This window comes from Ochotona curzoniae, unplaced genomic scaffold, assembly GCF_017591425.1.
Source record: "Ochotona curzoniae isolate NIBS_2020 unplaced genomic scaffold, NIBS_Ocur_1.0 scaffold_274, whole genome shotgun sequence".
Classification (NCBI taxonomy): domain Eukaryota; kingdom Metazoa; phylum Chordata; class Mammalia; order Lagomorpha; family Ochotonidae; genus Ochotona; species Ochotona curzoniae.
The window spans coordinates 12,230,778-12,248,959 of record NW_024467101.1 but is presented as its reverse complement, the minus strand read 5'-3'; the positions used below and the strand labels follow the sequence as shown (position 1 = coordinate 12,248,959).

The 18,182-nt window shown below is 54.4% G+C and overlaps 1 protein-coding gene across 3 annotated transcripts in view; it reads right to left on the bottom strand.

Moving 5' to 3' along the window:
* ACACB (acetyl-CoA carboxylase beta) overlaps positions 1-18,182 on the bottom strand; it is a 76,554-nt gene that overhangs the window by 16,976 nt on the left and 41,396 nt on the right. For all 3 annotated transcript variants that reach the window (XM_041003681.1, XM_041003680.1, XM_041003682.1), the window contains 16 exons: positions 17,084-17,172; positions 16,844-16,968; positions 15,927-16,040; positions 15,647-15,760; positions 14,781-14,870; positions 11,937-12,055; positions 10,397-10,534; positions 9,280-9,379; positions 9,055-9,162; positions 7,020-7,076; positions 6,782-6,823; positions 5,265-5,480; positions 2,677-2,832; positions 1,851-2,054; positions 1,263-1,418; positions 60-182 (listed from right to left, as the gene is read on the bottom strand). In XM_041003681.1, coding sequence (XP_040859615.1) covers positions 60-182; positions 1,263-1,418; positions 1,851-2,054; positions 2,677-2,832; positions 5,265-5,480; positions 6,782-6,823; positions 7,020-7,076; positions 9,055-9,162; positions 9,280-9,379; positions 10,397-10,534; positions 11,937-12,055; positions 14,781-14,870; positions 15,647-15,760; positions 15,927-16,040; positions 16,844-16,968; positions 17,084-17,172 — 1,951 coding nt within the window. The remainder of the gene's footprint in view (positions 1-59; positions 183-1,262; positions 1,419-1,850; positions 2,055-2,676; positions 2,833-5,264; positions 5,481-6,781; positions 6,824-7,019; positions 7,077-9,054; positions 9,163-9,279; positions 9,380-10,396; positions 10,535-11,936; positions 12,056-14,780; positions 14,871-15,646; positions 15,761-15,926; positions 16,041-16,843; positions 16,969-17,083; positions 17,173-18,182) is intronic.

The following is an 18,182-nucleotide window of genomic DNA, read 5'->3' as shown; positions in this document are numbered from 1 at the left end:
GCTTATGGGGAAGGCATGTGGCTATGCCAGTGGGAGTCAAGGCTCTGCCCAGGACCTACCTCGTTGCCACCGGGAAGCCGGTTCATCTCTACCAGCTGGCCCTGGGAATCCAGCACCAGCTCTGTGTAGGTCAGGATGTCTTTGGGATACTTGTCTGGAGTGCCCCACAGCTTAAAGAGGGCCTGGGGAGAGGGGAGGACAGAGGGAAAGCATGGCGTCACGGGTGGGGAGAAGACTTTCCATGTCCTGCTGCTTTTCAATCAGGAAATAGTTAAATATGTATCCCATGATCCACGTCCAAATGCGACCACCTAGGAGTGGGGAGGAGGGAGCATCGGTGCGGTGGCACAGTGGGTTAGTGTGATGCATGGTATGCCCACATCACAGCGCCCGAGGTTCAAGTCCTAGTCATTCCGCGTCAGGACCAGCTCCCTGCTAACTGTGCCTGGGCAGCAGCCAGTAGACGGTTCGGGTCCTTGAGTTCTTGCTGCCCACGTGGGAGATCCTGAGGGCCTCCTGGCTTCAGTCTGGGCTAGTCCCAGCAGGTGAAGAGGCAGGCCCAACTAGCTAATCCTCCAACTTCAAACGTCAGCATCCCATATGGGTGCTGTTTTGCCTCTTGGCTGCTCCATTTCCCATCCAGCTCCCTGCCTGTGGCCTGGGAAAACAGTCGAGGACAGCCCAAGGCCTTGGGACCCTGTACCCACTTGGGAAACCCAGCAGAGATTTCTGGTTCCTGGCTTCTGGATTCAGATCGGCACAGCTCCAGCCACCATTGCGGTCACTTGGGGAGTGAATCAGCAGGTGGAAGATCTATCTCTCTGACTCTCCTCTCTGTATATCTTTCCTTTCCAAATATACAAATAAATAAGTAAATCTTTTAAAAAGTTTTAAAAAGTTTAAAAAAATCTTCAAGAATATTAGCATGTTAGCCCTACTGAAAAGCATCAGCAGTGGGTAGAGGCCATATAAATGAACACCTGTTTACTTAACCTATACTTCCCTGCACTTTCCACTGCATGCTCTGATAATCAGGGGGGGAAAAAAACTGAACCAAAGATTCCTCCCTGGAGCTAGGCCTGGGGCAGATGCTGTCCCAGGCAGGTGGGACGCCCACACCTGACCACCCTGGGGGTTAGCAGGTGACAGCTTGGGCCCCTGTCCCCTGACAGAGGAGCCTGATTCTGGGGGAACCCTACCGAGAGGATGCAGTGGTGGGGAGAAGGGAGTGGGTGGCACAGTGTGGGAGCCACAGGACTTGCCTGTCTGAACATTTCCGGGAAGTCATACACGTAGGTGGTGCCCAGCGACTGGGCCTGGAAGCGCTTGGCCTGCAGCAGGTCCTTGGTGACATAGGGCGTGTTGATCAGCATCCCGTGCTGCGGCCCTTGCTTGTTGCCGAAGGAGTGAAACATGATCTGAAGTGGGAGGAACAAGGGGAGATGGTGAGAGGGTCCAGCCCGTCCAATCACGTAGCACCCGGATCCCCTGCCCGCCCCGGGCCTCCTCAAATCAGATGGAAGGAAGCAAGGCACCGGTGGTAAATCCCAATCAAGTGAGAGTCTGAGAAAGCTTACAACCCTCTCCGCACCCCACACCAAATGTGGCCCACCCTGGGTCGGACGTCACCTTGGAGGACTCAGGCCGCTTGCGAGAAAATCAGGCTGTGTGGCTGTCACCATGGGCCACCATTCACTTAGGGAGCTTGCAGACGAGCTGTCCAATGTGGGGAAGCAAGGCCAGAGTGCCCCCAACCCATACCCTGGCAAGGTGGCTTTAAGCTACACCTTGATGTCCCCCCGTGGCTTGGCTTTCACCTGGACCCCACTGTCCCAGCAGGCTGGCCTTACATCGCCAGATCTGGGGTCCGTCACTTCCTTGTAGAGGCTGATGTCCAGGTAGTAGCCAGACTCATTGGTGATGAAGAGGCGGATGGGCAGGGCTGTGCCGCTGGTGCTCTGGCGGATGTTGATCTTGACCTCGGCTTGCAGCACACGGAGCTTCCACAGCCGGCTGCCGTAGCGCATCACCATGGAGCGCACCGATTCCTCGATCTGCCGTGAGACACGGTGGGCCCCTCGTCACGGCCTGCTCGGCCCACACTGCTCGCCGCTGCAGTCACCGCACGCAGGGCAGAGAGAACGACGGCATTCACGGCATGCGGCCCACGGGAACCGTCAGCTGGGAATAACGGGTGGTTGCCTGTCGAGCGTCTTGGACTCATTGTCTCATTTTGTCCTCGCAAGGGCTCAGAGATGTGGGTGCCCTATCCCCTGGCTGACAGATGGGGAGACTAAGGTTGCAGTTCCTACTTCGGGTCCATGCCTGCCAAAGTCAGAGCCTGCTCTTGACCGTCTGCCCTTGTCACAGGAGCCCTAGAAATCAGCCCCATGGGAGAAGTAAGTGGCAGAGAATGGCTCAGACCAAAGCTTAGGCTCAGCCCCCACCACAGCCAGGACCCCCATGACAGCCCCGGGGCTGAGAATCAGACGCAGGCTCAGAGGGAGGAAGGTGTGTTTTTCGGTGCTTGGATGCAGCCATGGTTCCGGTTCCAGGGGCCAGGAGACAGTGTCTCAAAGCAGCACAGCCCAAACAGCTGAGTGACGCTGAGACTGGAATCCTCCCCAAGAGACCTTCCCACTCGCACAGAGCCCACCCCTCCTGGGGCAGTGAGACCTTCAGGGGGTCCATGATGACGGTGGGCACGAAGTTGAGGAAGATGTGGTTGCAGTCAGTGCGCACAGTGGTGTTGTTGAAGGCCACCTCCAGCTCGTCCATGGCCTCCAGGAGCAGCCGCTCGCCCTCGTTCTGTAGGTACTCAAAGGACGCCTCCTGCCAGGGGTCGGGGGTGGGATGGAAGGGGTGCTGAGCTGAGCCTCGGGGTGGGGAGGATGTACAAAGAGAAGGAAACAGTTCCCCACACGCCAGGCAGGACGGCAGCCCCAGGCTCCACCAGCCAAAGGACACAAGGTCTCGCAGCAGGCGGACCATGCCTCTTGTATATTGTCGTCCACAGCTCTGACAGCTGGGAGGGGTGTGCCCACTGACCCTGGAGGAACTGGCCCAGCGGCACCCCAGGGCTGGCCAATTCCTAAAGGACAGTCAGCACCTTGCCTGGGAGTGTGACCACCCCTGCCATCTCCGCATCAGGATCTCTCTCCTGACCCTTATGCACTTGCCCAGGCAGTTGCTCAACCTCTGCCAGTGGCCTCCTGTCCCAGAGTCTGCCCAAATCACTCAGCATTGGAGCTAGCACTGTGGCATAGCAAGTAAAGCCACCACATGCAGCAGCATCCCACATGGGTGTCGGTTCGAGTCCTGGTTGCTCCACTTCAATCCAGCTCCCTGCTTATGGTCTGGGAAAAGCAGTGGAGGATGGGCCATGTGCCTGGGACCCTGCACTCGTGTGGGAGACCCAGATGAAGCTCCTGGCTCCCGACTGCTAGTTCTGGCCTGGCCTGGCTCCAGCCATTGGAACCATCTGGGGAGAGACCCAGCAAATGGTCTCCCGCCCTCCCTCCTTCTCTCTGTTACTGGCATTTAAAAACATAAATATTATATATATACATATATATATACACACATATATGTGTATGTATGTATTATAAATGACTCAGCTTCTTCAACCTTAAACCCATGTACTAGGACTTATCCATGTCTTACATTGGAGACCACAGTCAATATTCTCATCCAGTTTCTCTCTTTATGCCTTTTATCACCTTATCTACCCCTGGGACTTCCCTGTGGGTCACTATGAGGCATGGCGAGTCCCCTTGTTAGACTCTGGGCAAAATAAGCTATGTTTCCTTTGCTCTATTGGCTTTGCCAAACCTCAATCTACCAAGACGGATTAAAACAGACAGTGGAAGGCCAACACGTGATGGCCCAACTAGCTAATCCTCCAACTTCAAACGTCAGCATCGCATATGGGTGCTGGTTTGTCTCTTGGCTGTTTCATTTCCCATCCAGCTCCCTGCCTGTGGCCTGGGAAAGAAGTCAAGGATGGGCCAAGGCCTTGGGACCCTGCACCTGCATGGCAGACCCGAAGAAGCTCCTGGCTCCTGGCTTTGGATCAGCTCAGCTCCAACTGTTGCATCTACTTGGGAAGTGAACCAGTGGATGGAAAATCTTTCTCTCTGTGTCTCCTTCTCTCTGTAAATCTGACTTTCCAATAAAAAAAATAAGTAAAACTTAAAAAAAAAAAACAATAGTTGAACAGAGTGGCAAAAACAGACTAGCTTCATATGCATTAAGAGGGGCTTAGTTAAACAAACCCACACTTAGCACATGAATAGGCCATTTTTCTTTTACACGGAGAAAGAGCTACAGGAAATCAAGTGGCAGAGACCAGCAAGAACCATCGCACAATCTTTTTGCCCTGAACTCCTAGTGCCAAGGGATGCCTGAACATGAGGTTGGAAGGACACCAGCCAGTCTCCAAAGGGGCCACCCAGGCCGGCCCTTTAGGGGTTAGGATGCGCATTTAGCCTGCTGGCAAAGCTGCCTCTTGTGACACTTGCCTCATACCTGAGTGCTTGGGTTTGAATCCCAGCTCCGCTCCTGATTCTAGCTGCCTGCCTTCACACACCCCAGGAGGCAGCAGGGGAAAGCCTGAGGACTTGGGTTCTTGGTTCCCCAGATGGAGTTCCTTACTCCTAGCTTCAATCCTACCAGCACAGGACCGTGGCAGCGGCTGGGGAATGAACCGCTGTTTGGATGACCTCTTTCTCTCTCAAAGAAATCTTTTTTTTTTTTAATTAAAAGTTTTCATTGTTGTATGAAATTTTCATACTATAATCACAACTTAACTGTCTTTCTTTTTTTTTTAAATATTTATTTATTTTCCTTTCAAAGGCAGTTGTTTTTGTTTTACAGAGAGAGAGAGAGAAGGAGAGATAGAGAAATAGCTGCAATGGCTAGAGCTGAGCTGATCAGAAGCCAGGAGCCAGGAGCTTCTTCTGGGTCTCTCACATGGGTGCAGGATCCCAAGGACCTAGGCCATCCTCCACTGCTTTCCCAGGCCATAAGTAGGTAGCCGGATGGGAAGTGGAGCCGCCGGGACACAAACCAGTGCCCATACGGGAGGCCGATCCCGCAGGGTAGAGGATTAGCATGCAACAACCCTGCGTGGACGACACAACTTACTTCTCTAAAGGAACAACGAACAAATGCTCGTTTCCCTAACAAACCAGTGCCTCACCAGGAGGGGATCCAAGCGGGTCAGACCATCGTGTGTGGGACAGAGACCTGCCGCTACGCCTCACCTTGGTGATCAGGTCCGAGTGCCTGATGATGGCGCGGATGAAGAATCTGTGGTCGGTCACCTCCACCCCTTCCTTGACCTTGGCGGCACCCAGGTACAGGTGCATCTTGTGGTTGGCACACGGTACGGCGGCCAGGTCGAAGTTGCGCATGCGGCTGAGCTCCAGCTGGAAGGCCAGGGCAGGCTCCAAGTGGCGGTAAATTCGGTCCTCCGCAAACTGTAGGTTAGAGAGAGAACAGACGGACGCACAGAGGAAGCAGATGGAGGAATATGAGAGAGAGAGAGAGAGAGAAATATGGGTACACACGTGCACACACAGTTTGATGCTGAGACTGCAGCAGACTTGGCCTACATCCTCTCCCATGTGCCATGCTCTCAGGGATGTGGCATTCGTTGTGTCAGCTAAGTGGTGTGCAAGGCATGAAGGGCTGGGGTTGACTCAGGGCTACTGAGAATGTCACGAAGATCCCGTGCCAGGGCCCTCCTGGCACCTGGCTCCTAGCACCCAGTACAACACAAGGTAATTTTCAAGAAAGTATAACCCACCCCACCCCACCCCATATCTTTGTAGAACTTGGTCCCCAAAAGGAAGTAACTGACAGTGCTGGGGACCATACTGAAGGACAAATAAAAGACATTTTAAAAAAGGTCCTGGATGAAATAGAAAGAATTTGGGAAGTTAAAAAATGAAGTGTCAGAGCTGGATCGGGATTTGGCCCAGTGGTTAAAAACACCCACATCCTACGTCAGGGTGCTTTGGCCCAGCTCCAGCTCCACTTCCAAATTTCAGCTTCCTGCTGATGGAGACGCTGGCAGGCAACAGGTGGAGAACTCAAGTGGCTGGTTCCCTGCCACCCCTGTGGGAGACCTGAATGGAGTTCATGCCTTGTGACTTTGGCCTTGGCCCAGCCTGTCCTGCTGTGGGCATTTGGGGAGTAAACCAGCGGATAAGGGACATCCATCTCTCAAACACTTAACACTGAATGCGATCGGGTCTTGAATCGTGACCACCTGTTCTAGAACAGGGGTCACTGAACTTTTCCTTAAAGGGTCAGTTAGTGAACGCTTCGGGCTGACAGGTCATGTGGTCTGTGTCCCAGTGACTGAGTTCTCTACTGTGCATTAAGAGCCATGGTAGGCCACATGTAATCAGATATGCGTGGCCGTGTCCTTTATTTGTAAGAAATGAGGGGGCAGAGTACTAGTCATACTTTGCCAAATCCAGGGCAAAAGGACCTCATGACCCGTAGGACTGTCTGCCTGGGTGTAAGCCACTAGTACAACACTGTCCGAGTGAGCCGGAAGCAGGGACAGGGCTGGCAGGGCGGGATTCTCAGGGATTGAGCTCCAAGTGGGAAACACGAGGTTCTTTTAGAAGTGAGCTCCCAGCAGGAAGCTGCAGTCTACACCCAAGCTACCCTGTTTCCTGACTCCAGGGGAACCTCACCGAGTGAGGCGGAGGGGGAGGGAATCAAAGATGCCACAGGAGAGAGACCAGCACGGCCCTGGCAATCATACCTCATCTCTCGCTCTGAAAGTGAAGAACTTGGGGAATTCTTTCTGCAGGAAGAAATCCACACAGGAGATTGTTAAATCCAGCCAGGCTCATGGATGTGTCAGCATAGTTAATAGGGGACTACTCCCGGTAACCCGAGGTCATTTCCGCTGACCCCACCCCAATCTACAAGACCAGGTAGCAGACAGCAGCTGGGAGAGGGGAAGAGACTCCCAAGGGAGACCCAGGCAGCCGACTCACCTCCTGGGCAATGAGGAATGTGATTCTTCGGAGTCCGCAATCCTTGAGGATATTCTTCTGCATTGAAAACCACAGACCCGGTAGAATATTAGTTGGCAGTGTAAAGGACGGATGTGCGGATACTATCACCGTGAGAGCGGACATCACCAACACCATGCCAAGTGGCAGAAGTCAGGCAAGGGTTCCAAGGTCCTGGCTTCAGCCTGGCCCAGCCCCAGCCACTGTGGCCATTTGGGGAGTGAATCCAGTAGATGCAAGATTCTCTCTCTCCCCATCCCATTCTGTCTGTCTCGCCCTCTATCGGTAACTCTGCCTTACAAATAAATACATAATTTTAGAAAAAAAATAGGAAGAGGTAAACACACAAAGGTGCAGTGCAGTGGGATGCTTGTTGGATACAGAATGGACAGATGGCAAAATGAACGAGAATCCAAGGTAGGTGAGTTAGCCTGCTTACTGGTTTCCAACTAGGGATGTGTTACGTGTGTGCTGTGAAGGTGTAGATAGGGTTCGTATGTGTGAGTGTGTACATTATTGTATTTAATATTAAAAAATATAAAAGTCTATGAAATACAAATTCCATTCTCTCTGGTCCTTTCCTCAGTAGGTATGTATCCCTCCAGCTTCTGTATATCCCTTGTCATATACAAGGGAACCTCAAGAACTGTGAGTGAGGAACAGGTGATTAGCCTCATGGTCAAGACACCTGCACCCTGCACTAGGGACCATGGGATCTATTCCCAACCCCAGCTCCTGGCTCCAGCTTCCTGTCCATGCACACACTGGGAGGCAGCAAGGGACGGCTCCAGTCCTTGGGTTTCTGCTGCCCACAGGGACTCTGTGAGTCCGTAGTTTCCAGGATCAGCAATGGCCGACCCCTGGCCCTTGTGGGCACTTGGGTAGTGAACCAGCTGATGGGCACTCGCTTTCTTCTAAGAGAGGTCAAGCTACCTGCCCCAGGCCACACAGCGATAACCCATCCCCACCTGGTCCCCAAGCTCCCCACACTCCTCCACGTTTGCATGTAATGCCAGCACCTGCCTTTGAACATCTATAACAGCAGGTCCCTGACCAGCACCTGCTCACAAAAGCAAACTGCGGCCATTCCCATAGCTGGCCATCATTCTAAAGCTGCAAGGGAACAGCAGGTGTTTGAGGCCCACGTCCCAGATTGGAGTCCCTGGGTTGGAGTCCAGCCCTGTTCCCAATCCTGGCTTCCCACTAATGCAGGTGATGGCTCAGACAGACAGGGAACCTGGATTGGGGTTCTCAGCTCCTACATTTGGCCCTGTGCCCCCACCCCTGGCCAGTGTGGTCACTGAGGTCTGACTAAGGAGATCAAAGTACAGTTTCTCTCCTTCTCTTCCTGCCTCACACCTCTCACATGAAGAAATTTTAAAATTTTAAAATAAAATGAAGTGCAAGTTCTCAGTTTACTACAACAACAACAGCAACAAAAACTCCAAAACTGCATCGAGTGAACTCTGCGCTCAAGCCCAGGCTGAGTGGCGGATGTGTTTTATCCCAAGAGGCACAGACGTGGCCTCTGGGGTCCCCGCGAGGAAGCTGCAGTTCTGCCATGTTCAGTTACCCCTGCCTGTAGTCACTGGCTGAGTGATGGGGCCGGCAAGCCCCTGGCGGGCCTGACTGGCGTACAGGTGCCCCAGGACACCTTGCCCAGAGACCCTTCTTCTCTGGGCCTCTGCATGTGGCTTGTTCACCCTGCAGTTTGGCTCCCCTGGGCCACAGTTGAGGTGCTGGGGCTTCTCCTTTGGAAGGGATTAACGTGGCTCTCATGGGCCTCGGTCAGATCCTCCCAGGGAGATGCAGCAGATCAAGCTGACCCCTCCCCTGTGTTCACTTGCTTCATCCCCATGATCTTCTGCTCATGCTCTCATCAGGTGAAGCCCCCCAGGCCCGGGGGTGACCCCACCATGGTCCTCACCCATGCAAGCCACTCTGCCTCATAAAGCAGCCTGCCAGAGCAACCCATGATGCCCCTTCCCCAGCCCACAGCACACCCCGGACGGAGGACCTTGGACTGCACGAAGGTGCGGAAGATGGGCACCAGCGCCTCGTCATCCAAGTGGTCTGCGTGCTCGATGGCCACGTTCAGGATGTGGATGGGTTCTTCCCAGGGGCTCTAAGGGGCAGGAACAAAGAAGGCTGGGGTGGAAGGGTGTGGGGTTGGGGGCGGGGAAAGAGGGCGCAGTTCCACCCCCTTGCTTCCCCAGGGGCTGCCCAGGCTGGGAGACTTAACCTTGCCATCGTCCTCAGGGTAGAGGGAGTTGCTGGCCTTGCTGAAGAGCGGCGTGTCCTTGGGCATGTTGGCGAAGCAGGAGATGACCTCATCAAAGTTCCTGGGGGCACAGGGCAGGGGGGAGGCTGTGCCAGCTCTAGGGCCTGCCAGGTGGGATCCTAGCCCCCTGTTCCTCTGCCAGTACTACCCTGTGACCCCACCCAGCTCTGTGCAGAGCAACAGGGGGCACCCCTTGACTGGGTCTACCCACAGTGCCCTTCATGGGATCTTTCCCCAGGGAACAGTCCACCTGTGAGATATGTGAACAGGGAAAGAACGGGTCCCCCCTTTCACTGGCTGAGCCCCGACTTAACGCGCCTTCATGTGAAGATGAGCACAGCTCTTAGAGCTGGCAGGAAAACCCGACAAGGGAACCCAGCACAGTGCCCCCGGGGTGCACGCTGACAGGCCGTGAGGGGCAGCAGCGTGACAGTGCCACCAGCCACCATCCGACACACACGTCACACACACATCAGTCACCCCTGAGTCATGCCGTGGGGGACGAGGGGCAGTGTTAGGCAGTTAGAGCTGGGGACACCTAGGTCTCGAGCACTTGGCTCTCCACCACCCTCCCAGGGGACCCCGAGTTGAACGCCTGGCTCTTGGCTTCAGCCTGCTCTGATACTGTCTCTTTCTTGCAGGAATTTGGGGAGTCAAACAACAGAAGAATTTCTCTATCCTTCCTTCCCCAGGCGCCCCCTCTTCTGTGTCCCTCTGCCTTTCAGGGAAATTAAAAATATATATAGATTATTCCACATATGCCATCTCACGTCACGTTCACAGAATCCCCAGGAAGTAGGCTTGCTACACTGCCTAGAGTGCAGACAGGAACTCCAAGGTTAGACCAGGTGCCTGGTCTCACAGCTCTGGGGGCTTGGGCAGGTCCAGGATTCAAACAGAGGCAAGCAGACACGCAGCCCCCACCCCACTCTCGGTATCAACGCTGCCACTTTCCTGGTGCCATCCCTCCATGGAGCCCTCCCCACCATCTCGATGTGCCCAGCGAATGAGTGGCATTTGGGAGAGACACACCCAGCCCCCTCCCAGCTCGGGGCATCGGGGAGACCGTGCCAGCTACCTGGTGAAATCCTCGAACCGCCTGAAGGCGACCATGGCGCCCATCCGCTGGCACAGTGGGGAGAAGCCGTTGTCCATGAAGAGCTCCGTGCTGTGCCTCAGCAGGTCGGGGTTGCTCATGCTCACGGGCAAGGCCATCCTGCAGGGCGACAGCCAGGGGGTGAGGCAGCTGCCCACACACCCAGCCTCCGGGAGCTGGAAGCCCTCCCAAAGGCAGAGGGGAAGGGGTGAGACTAGGGTTAGAGTCAAGAGCTGAGGGGGTCTGATTCAACCCAGCAGGCCCCGAAGCTGAACTCGGCCATGCCCAGGATGAACCTCTTCCAGGAAAGCATGGCCCCCAGACAGCTGGAGAAGGAGGGTGTGGGTTTGGGGTGGCCTCGGTCCCAAGGGGACATTCCATCCCTAAGTGATCAGCCCAAGACAAGATCAGCTGCAGCCCAAATCACGCCACCACAACCACTGTAGCTGGCAAGTGTGGTCTGTGGGGTAGCTGGCGAGAACCAGCAACCAACCAGGGGATAAGGGGGAGCCAAGGAGGCCAAGTTCCTTCAGAGGACGTCACACTCCACCTGCCCACCAGTGGCCTTCACACCCCAATCAGTTTAGAAGACAGCGGCGTGAGCTAAGACCTAGACACGTGGCGCCCTCTGGTGGACATGCCGAGGAGAGCCGCGGAATGGCAGCACGTGATGGACATCCGGAGGCCACTGCACCTGCCCTTTGCACTGACTCCCTCACCGTCCGCTGGTGTGGACAGAATATTGATGGGAGGGCAGACAGGACGAGGCTGGGGTGCTCAAACTCCTGCTGCCCATGACTAAGTGACTCAGCCCATGGTGAGGGCAGGCCAATCAGACAAGGGCAGAGAGAGCACGTTTTGGCTGACAGATGGCACAGAGAGGATGCAGGAGTGTGGCAGACATGGCCAGTAACCGCAGCGTCAGCAGTGGCCACCATGGGATCGCTAATGTCTGACAACCTGTGTGCTGAGCAGGGTCCTAAACACCCCGGAGACCTTATCTCCTTTCCTTTTTACAGCATTCAAATAGACCTCTAGAATGTTCTGCGATGATGGAATGTTCTAGAACTGCACAGTCCAACAGCCTGGCCTTGAGCCACACAAGTGGCTGCTGAGTACTTGAAATGCAGATTGGAGAAGGCTGGGCCTAGAAGTTCAGACACCTGTTAGAATGCCCGCATCCTATATCACAATTCCATCTCTACTCTTAAAAATAAACAGCAAAAAAAAAAAAAGTTTTAAAAAGAAGCAAGTGCAACTGACATGACTGAAAGCTAAATTTAAATTTTACCCTCATTCACTTTGAAAAGCTAAAGTCACACCCATTGGCCTTGACAAGGCAGGTGCGGGTAGCGGCAGGGGCTCACCTTCCTGTTATAGCTGAGTGCGTGGAGCTGAGGGGGGATGCCACGGCAGGAAACATGGTCCCTTATGTCATCCCAGCAGGATCCCCACACACATAGAGAAACAAGGTCAGGGAGAAGCAAGGCCCAGGCCACCCTCGGCCAAGACCGCTACTTACCGGTTCGGGTGGGAAGAGGGCAGCATGAACTGGAATTCCACCACGCACGTGCCATCCGGCAGCTGCCGGTGTTGCAGGCTGTTCAGCTCGTAGGCGATATAGCCCCTTCGCACGTACACCTGCCGGGGCGGAAGCACAGGGAACGATGCTCAGAGAAGATGCTGAAACTGAGCGTTCAGCGGTTTACCGAGAGCCACCTGCTCATGGCTTGGAACGTGGCCGGCCAACTGCGCAAAACCCACACCCAACATCTGGAGCACAGCTGGGTGAGCTGCTTCTCTAAAGAGCCAGAGAGGAAATACTTTAGGCTTTGCGGGACATCACTCAGTGGCAGCTGCTCAGTGCTACAGTCAGAGCCAAGACACGTGGACAATAGGCAAATGAGTGGGCGTGGATGTGCCCCGATTAAACTTGATTGACCCAAACAGGTAGAGAGGGCCACATTCAGCTCACAGGCTCCACTTGCTCCGAAGCAGCTCTAGCCAGGAAGGACATAACCCAAGCCATATACATAATTTGAAATTTTCTAGTAACTGCTTAAAAAAAAAAAAACCTGACAAGTAAACAGGATCTTTTTTTTTTTAAAGTAAACAGGATCTTAAAGAATATCTTAAACACTCAAAAATATTTTTTCACCTTTTAATTTTTAATTATTTTTTTCAGCATGATATTTCCACTTTTTAAAAGATTTGTTTGTTTTCATTGGAAAGGCATATTTACAGAGAGAAGGAAAGACAAAGATCTTCCATCCACTGGTTCACTCCTCCAAATGGCTGCAATGGCAGGAAATGATTTGAAGGCAGGAGCTAGGAGCTTCTTCTGGGTCTCCTGCACCGGTGCCAGGTCCTGAGGCTTGGGCCACCCCCTGCTGCTTTCCTTAGCAACAAGCAGGAAGCTGGATGGGAACTGGAGCAGCCAGGACACAAACCAACGCCCACTTGGAGATGGAGATTAGCCGTTGCGTCATCTCCCCAAAATATTTTTTCTTTTTTTTTTAATCTATTTTTTTTAATGGAAAATCAGATTTTTTTGTAGAGAGAAGGAAAGACAGAAAGATCTTCCATGCACTGGTTCACTCCCCAAGTGGCCGTAGTGGCTGGAGCTGAGCCAATCTGAAGCCAGGAGCACGGAGCCTCATCCAAGCCTCCCACGTGGGCGCAGGGTCCCAAGGCCTTGGGCCATCCTCAGCTGTTTTCCCAAGCCACTAGCAGGAGCTGGATGGGAAGTAGATGCGAACTGGTGCCTATATGGGAACCCGGTGCGTGCAAGGCAAGGACTTTAGCCACTAGGCTACTGTGCCGGGCCCAATATTTTCTTTGTTAACATGTAATCAGTATAATTTCTTGCCATTCTTCTCTCTATATTAAGTCTCCCCACAAAGAGCCTGCTGAGCGCAGGGAATAAAGGTCCCGGGCCACCAGGGCTGCCCAGACACTGCGCTCAGAGGTGGAGGGCAGCAGGGACAGCGCCAGCGGCAGAGCTGGCGGGCCGCGGGGAGCAGCAGGTGCAGAGTGGGCGCTCGGCCTCACGGCTTAGACATCTACCTCCCGCACCAGAGTGCCTGGGTTCCATCTCCCCGGCTGGCTCCCGACCCCAGCTTCCTGCTCATGCACACCCTTGGGGAGACCTGGGACGAGTCCCCTGGTTCCCAGCTACTGGCCTGGGCTAGCCCTGGCTGCTGTGGGCACTTAGAGAGTGAACCGAGAATGAGCGCTATCTGTCTCTCTCTCGAATTATAGCGATAATAATAACAACAGTACCGTGGCATAGCGGGTGAAGCTGCTACCTGAGATGCCAGCAACCCGTATAGGCACTGGTTTGTGTCCCAGCTCCCTGCTAACTGCCTGGGCAAGGCAACAGAAGATGACCCAACTAGTTGGGTCCCTGCTACCCATAGGGGAGACCTGGATGAAGCTCCTGGCTCCTGGCTTCGACCTGACATAGCCCTAACCATTACAACCATTTAGGAAGTGACCCAGTGAATGGAAGATATCTCTCTTTTCCTTTGAAATTCAGTATTTCAAAGAAATAACAAAATCTTAAAAGAGCCAAGTAGAAATGCAATCGTCACCTCCTGTTTTCCTGAATAAACTTTATACAAGCAAATTAAAAAGTTGGCTTCCGGGCCCAGCACAGTAGCCCAGTGGCTAAAGTTCTCGCCTTGCATGCACTCGGATCCCATTTGGGCGCTGGTTTTAATCGTGGAGGCCCCGCTTCCCATCCAGCTCCCTGCTTATGACCTAGGAAAGCAGTCAAGGGTGGCCCAAAGCCTTGGGACCCTGCACCCATGAGGGAGACCTGGAAGAGACTCCAGGCTTCTGGTTTCAGATCAGCACAGCTGTGGCTATTGTGGCCACTTGGGGAGTGAATCAATGGGCATATCTTCCTCTCTATCTCTCCTCTCTATATAATTGCCTTTCCAATAAAAAATAAAATAAATCTTATAAAAAATTGGCTTCCCAGGGTCAGGTAATGTGGCATACGGAGTTAAGTCACAGCTTGGGACACCTGCACACGGTGTCAGGGTGTCTGGTTTGAGTCCCAGCTATCATACTTCCGATCCAGCTTCCTGCTAAGGCAGCTGAGCTGTGGACCCCAGTGGCTTTGTAAAGAGGAGACTGCAAGAGGTACACACACACACAGGCACTCCCGGGGTGCTAGCTGGGGGTTGCCCCATGCCACCCCGGCACTCTGCCAGTGGGACATCTTCAGAAGACACACACCCTTGACCCTGCACCTGCAGCCTTGTGTGCCTCCCGCGAGCTGTGTTCTCCACCGTGTCACCCGCTGGGATCACACAGCAGTAAGAGCAAAGAGCCAGACAAGGGTCCTGGGGCCGCTTACCTCCAGGGAGGCCATGCACACCACCTTGTTGGCGTGGTAGAAGAAGGTGGGCAGGACGTCGAAGATGGTCGTCTCTGAAAGGATCAGTTTCTATGGAGACAGAAGGGGCGGGGCGGGGCACGAGGAAGATGCAAAGTAAGCACAGTGGATGGCTCCTCTGGGCTGCGATGGTTATGATCACGGCCAGTGGCCTGGGCCCGGGTTTCCACACCAAAGAGCAGACTGGGAACAAAACTGGGGCTGTTGGTACCCAGGGCCAGGCTCTCAGGTTTTGACACTGAATGGGGACCTGTAAGCTGGCAAGTGAACCAGTCAGGCTGGGGAGGGGTTCTAAAAGGGGTCTGGAAAAAGGTCTCGAGATGGGACCAGGACAGGGGTACTGTGCAAGGGGGTTAAGGGTGGGAGCTGGAGAGACGAAGTCACAACCCAGCCATGGAGGGCTCACCACCTCCAAACACAAGTGTCCCCGAGAAAGTCCACGGAGAGTGCAAAGAATAGTTGTCTATTTTGGTGCAAAACTTTTCAAAATCCACGCACAGCTCTCTTCCTAACACGTGTTTGCTTGAGCGTGTCTGAAGACCCCACATAAGCTCTGGCACGGATGGGATGTGCCAGGACAGCTCTCAGACTGCCATGTGGGCCGTCCCCAACATGGCCATTGTGGCCACGGCCTCCTCCATCACCCCACACAGGCCATAACCAATGTATGGCCACTGTGGCCACAGCCTGCCTCATCACCCCACATGGGCTGTCCCCAACACATGGCCACCATGGCCACAGTCTCCCCCCATCACCCCATCCCTACCCTGCAACACTTCTTACATTACGCAGTGCCAGCACTGCACTGGAGGCCCACAGGCACGCACCTTGAGGTTGTCCGGGCAGAACTGGTGGCCGTACATGTCAATGGCAGACAGGAAGATGGACTCGACCTGGTTGTGTCTCAGCTCGTAGGAGGGCAGGTGAGAGGCGATCAGCACCTGCAGGAGGGATGGAGGGTGAGGTTGGGCCAGCTGGGGGAGGGACGGAGGGCAGGACTGTCTGGTCAGGGGTGGGGACAGAGGGTAGACATACACGGGGCAGCTGTCAGCAGTGCACAGTGGGGTCCACACGTGAGGGTGTGGAGGGCCACACATGGGGACTGACCTGTCGGGCTCTGAGGGCCACTTTGCAGTGCTCGCTCTTGCTCAGCTGCGTGAGCTCACTGAGGATGGAGGTCAGCTCATCCGACAGGGAGGGGTCGGGGCCACACAGCTCGTCCTTTGGGGACAAAGACAGGATCCCCATGGCTCTTCTCCTCAGAGAGCCAACGCCCTGCTCACGCGCACCCTGAGAGGCAGCAGCGGATGTTCCAGTCCTTGGGTCCCTGTCACCCCACGTGGAAGATGCAGGCTAGGTGCCCAGCTGCCGGTTTCAGCCTGACCCAGCCCCGCTGCTATAGGTATTTGAGAAGTGAACCAGCAGATAGAATCTCTCACACTTCCCCTGCCCTGTTTCTTTGTCTTGCAAACAAAAGAAAAAAATTTTTAAAAAGGAAGAAACAGGAGCAAAAAGGGAGAAGGAGAGGGAGGGAGGGAGGGAGGAAGAGGCAGCTCCGTAAGGCAAAGGGAAAGCCTGCTGTAAGACTCGCAATCCAGCGTCCCCTAACAGCTCTTGCCCCTGGATACAGGCTGTGGGTTCAAATCCCAGCTCTGGAACTGGCTGTGTGTCCCTAGGGAAGTGGCATTACCTCTCCGTGCTCTGCCAAATGGAGTGGCTTCCAGAATTAAATGAGTCAGTATTTCTCTGTAACACACTCCTCTACCCTGCCGGGAGTGCCTGGCACACAGCGGGTGCTCTGGGTGAATCAGGGTCTTCCCAGCGGCCCTTCAGTCCCGCCTACACTGCCTGGGCATGTGTGGCCACACCCTCTCCCATGGGCTGCACCCTGGCAATGTCCAAGGGTCAGGACAGAGAATATACAACCATCAGCCAAGTCCAAACCAGTCCCTCCCTGATCCCATTCTGGAATATGCTTGGCTGTCCCCTGTAAGTCTGGGGCAAGGGCACCGTTTCTGGCTTACGATCAGCATGGTCACCAGCTGGTTCTTCTGGGCCACGTGCGCGTGTGAGAAGATGCAGTCCAGCACCTGGGACATGTCCGGCTTGAACTGCTCTCTGAGCTGGATGACGCACTTGTCGTAGTGGGCTATGGCGGCAGAGAGGAGAGCAGGCGGGGTAAGGCGTGGCTGCCACCCACCCCTTACCCCACCCCACGGCACCCCTGCCCTGGGCCAGCCATCACCCGTGGGGGAGTGTCTTGCCTTGTTGGAAATGGTGCTCCACTTGCAGATAACGTCGCAGGAGGTCCAACACCACTGTCTTCATGTAGCCGCGGGTGCCGCTGCGGTACCTGGTGGGGCGAGGCCATGAACACTCAGCTCCTGCCAGGCTTTCCACGTGGTTCAGGCCCCCAAGGGCTTGCACGCTGGAAGCTTGGGACCCAGCGTCATGATACCGACCTTTGAAGGACCTTTGAGAGCTAGGGGTTGGTGCGGGCATACTGGGTCATGACCACCTTTGTGAAAGGGGTTATTATAAGAGAGAGCAGAGGAGGTGGGCCTGGGGCGGGGGGTGAAATGCCTGCATTCCCCACCATAGTGCCTGCATCTGCCTCATGACTCCAGCTCCCTGCTAATTCCTTGTTTCTTTTTGAAGGGGAGAGTGAGAGAGAAAGAGAAATCTTCCATCCTCTGATTTACCCCCTAAAGACTGCAATGGTGGGGCAATAAGATTTCCAACTAGTGTCCCAACAGGGGATGCTGACATTGCAAGTGGCAGTGTAACTCCCTGGCCGCCACACCAGCCTTCGCTCCTTGCTAATTAAGATCCCAAGAGGCAGCAGTGATGGCCCAAGTAACTGAGCTCCAGCCACCCACCTGAAAGACCTGAATTAAGTTCTTGACTCCCTGCTTTGGCCCAGCCCAGTCCTGGCTGTTGTGGGCACATGAGAGATGATTGGGACAGGACTCTTTCTCTCTACATGATTTATAAATGCACGTGTGAATGAACAGTGAACCTCATTCTCTTGCTTCCTCTGAACACATGCCAGTGCTCTCTCTCTCTCTCGCTCGCTTGCTCTCTCTCTCTCACACACATCATGGGATGCCATTCACCATACTTGCTGCACCCAGAAGACATAAACTAGCACCTTGCCTTGGTATGTCATCCAGTCTCAAGGATGGACCACAGCGACACAAAAGGGACAGACACGTCCAGTGTCCATTGCGCCTGACTGTCTCTAGCCAGGGTGTTCGTGACTTTCAGAAGGGGAACATAGCAGTCAAGTGCTGGGGGGGCCGGGCTCTCTGCTTCTTGGGCTTACAAGGGACATGGAGTCAGATCTTTGGCACTCACTCTGCA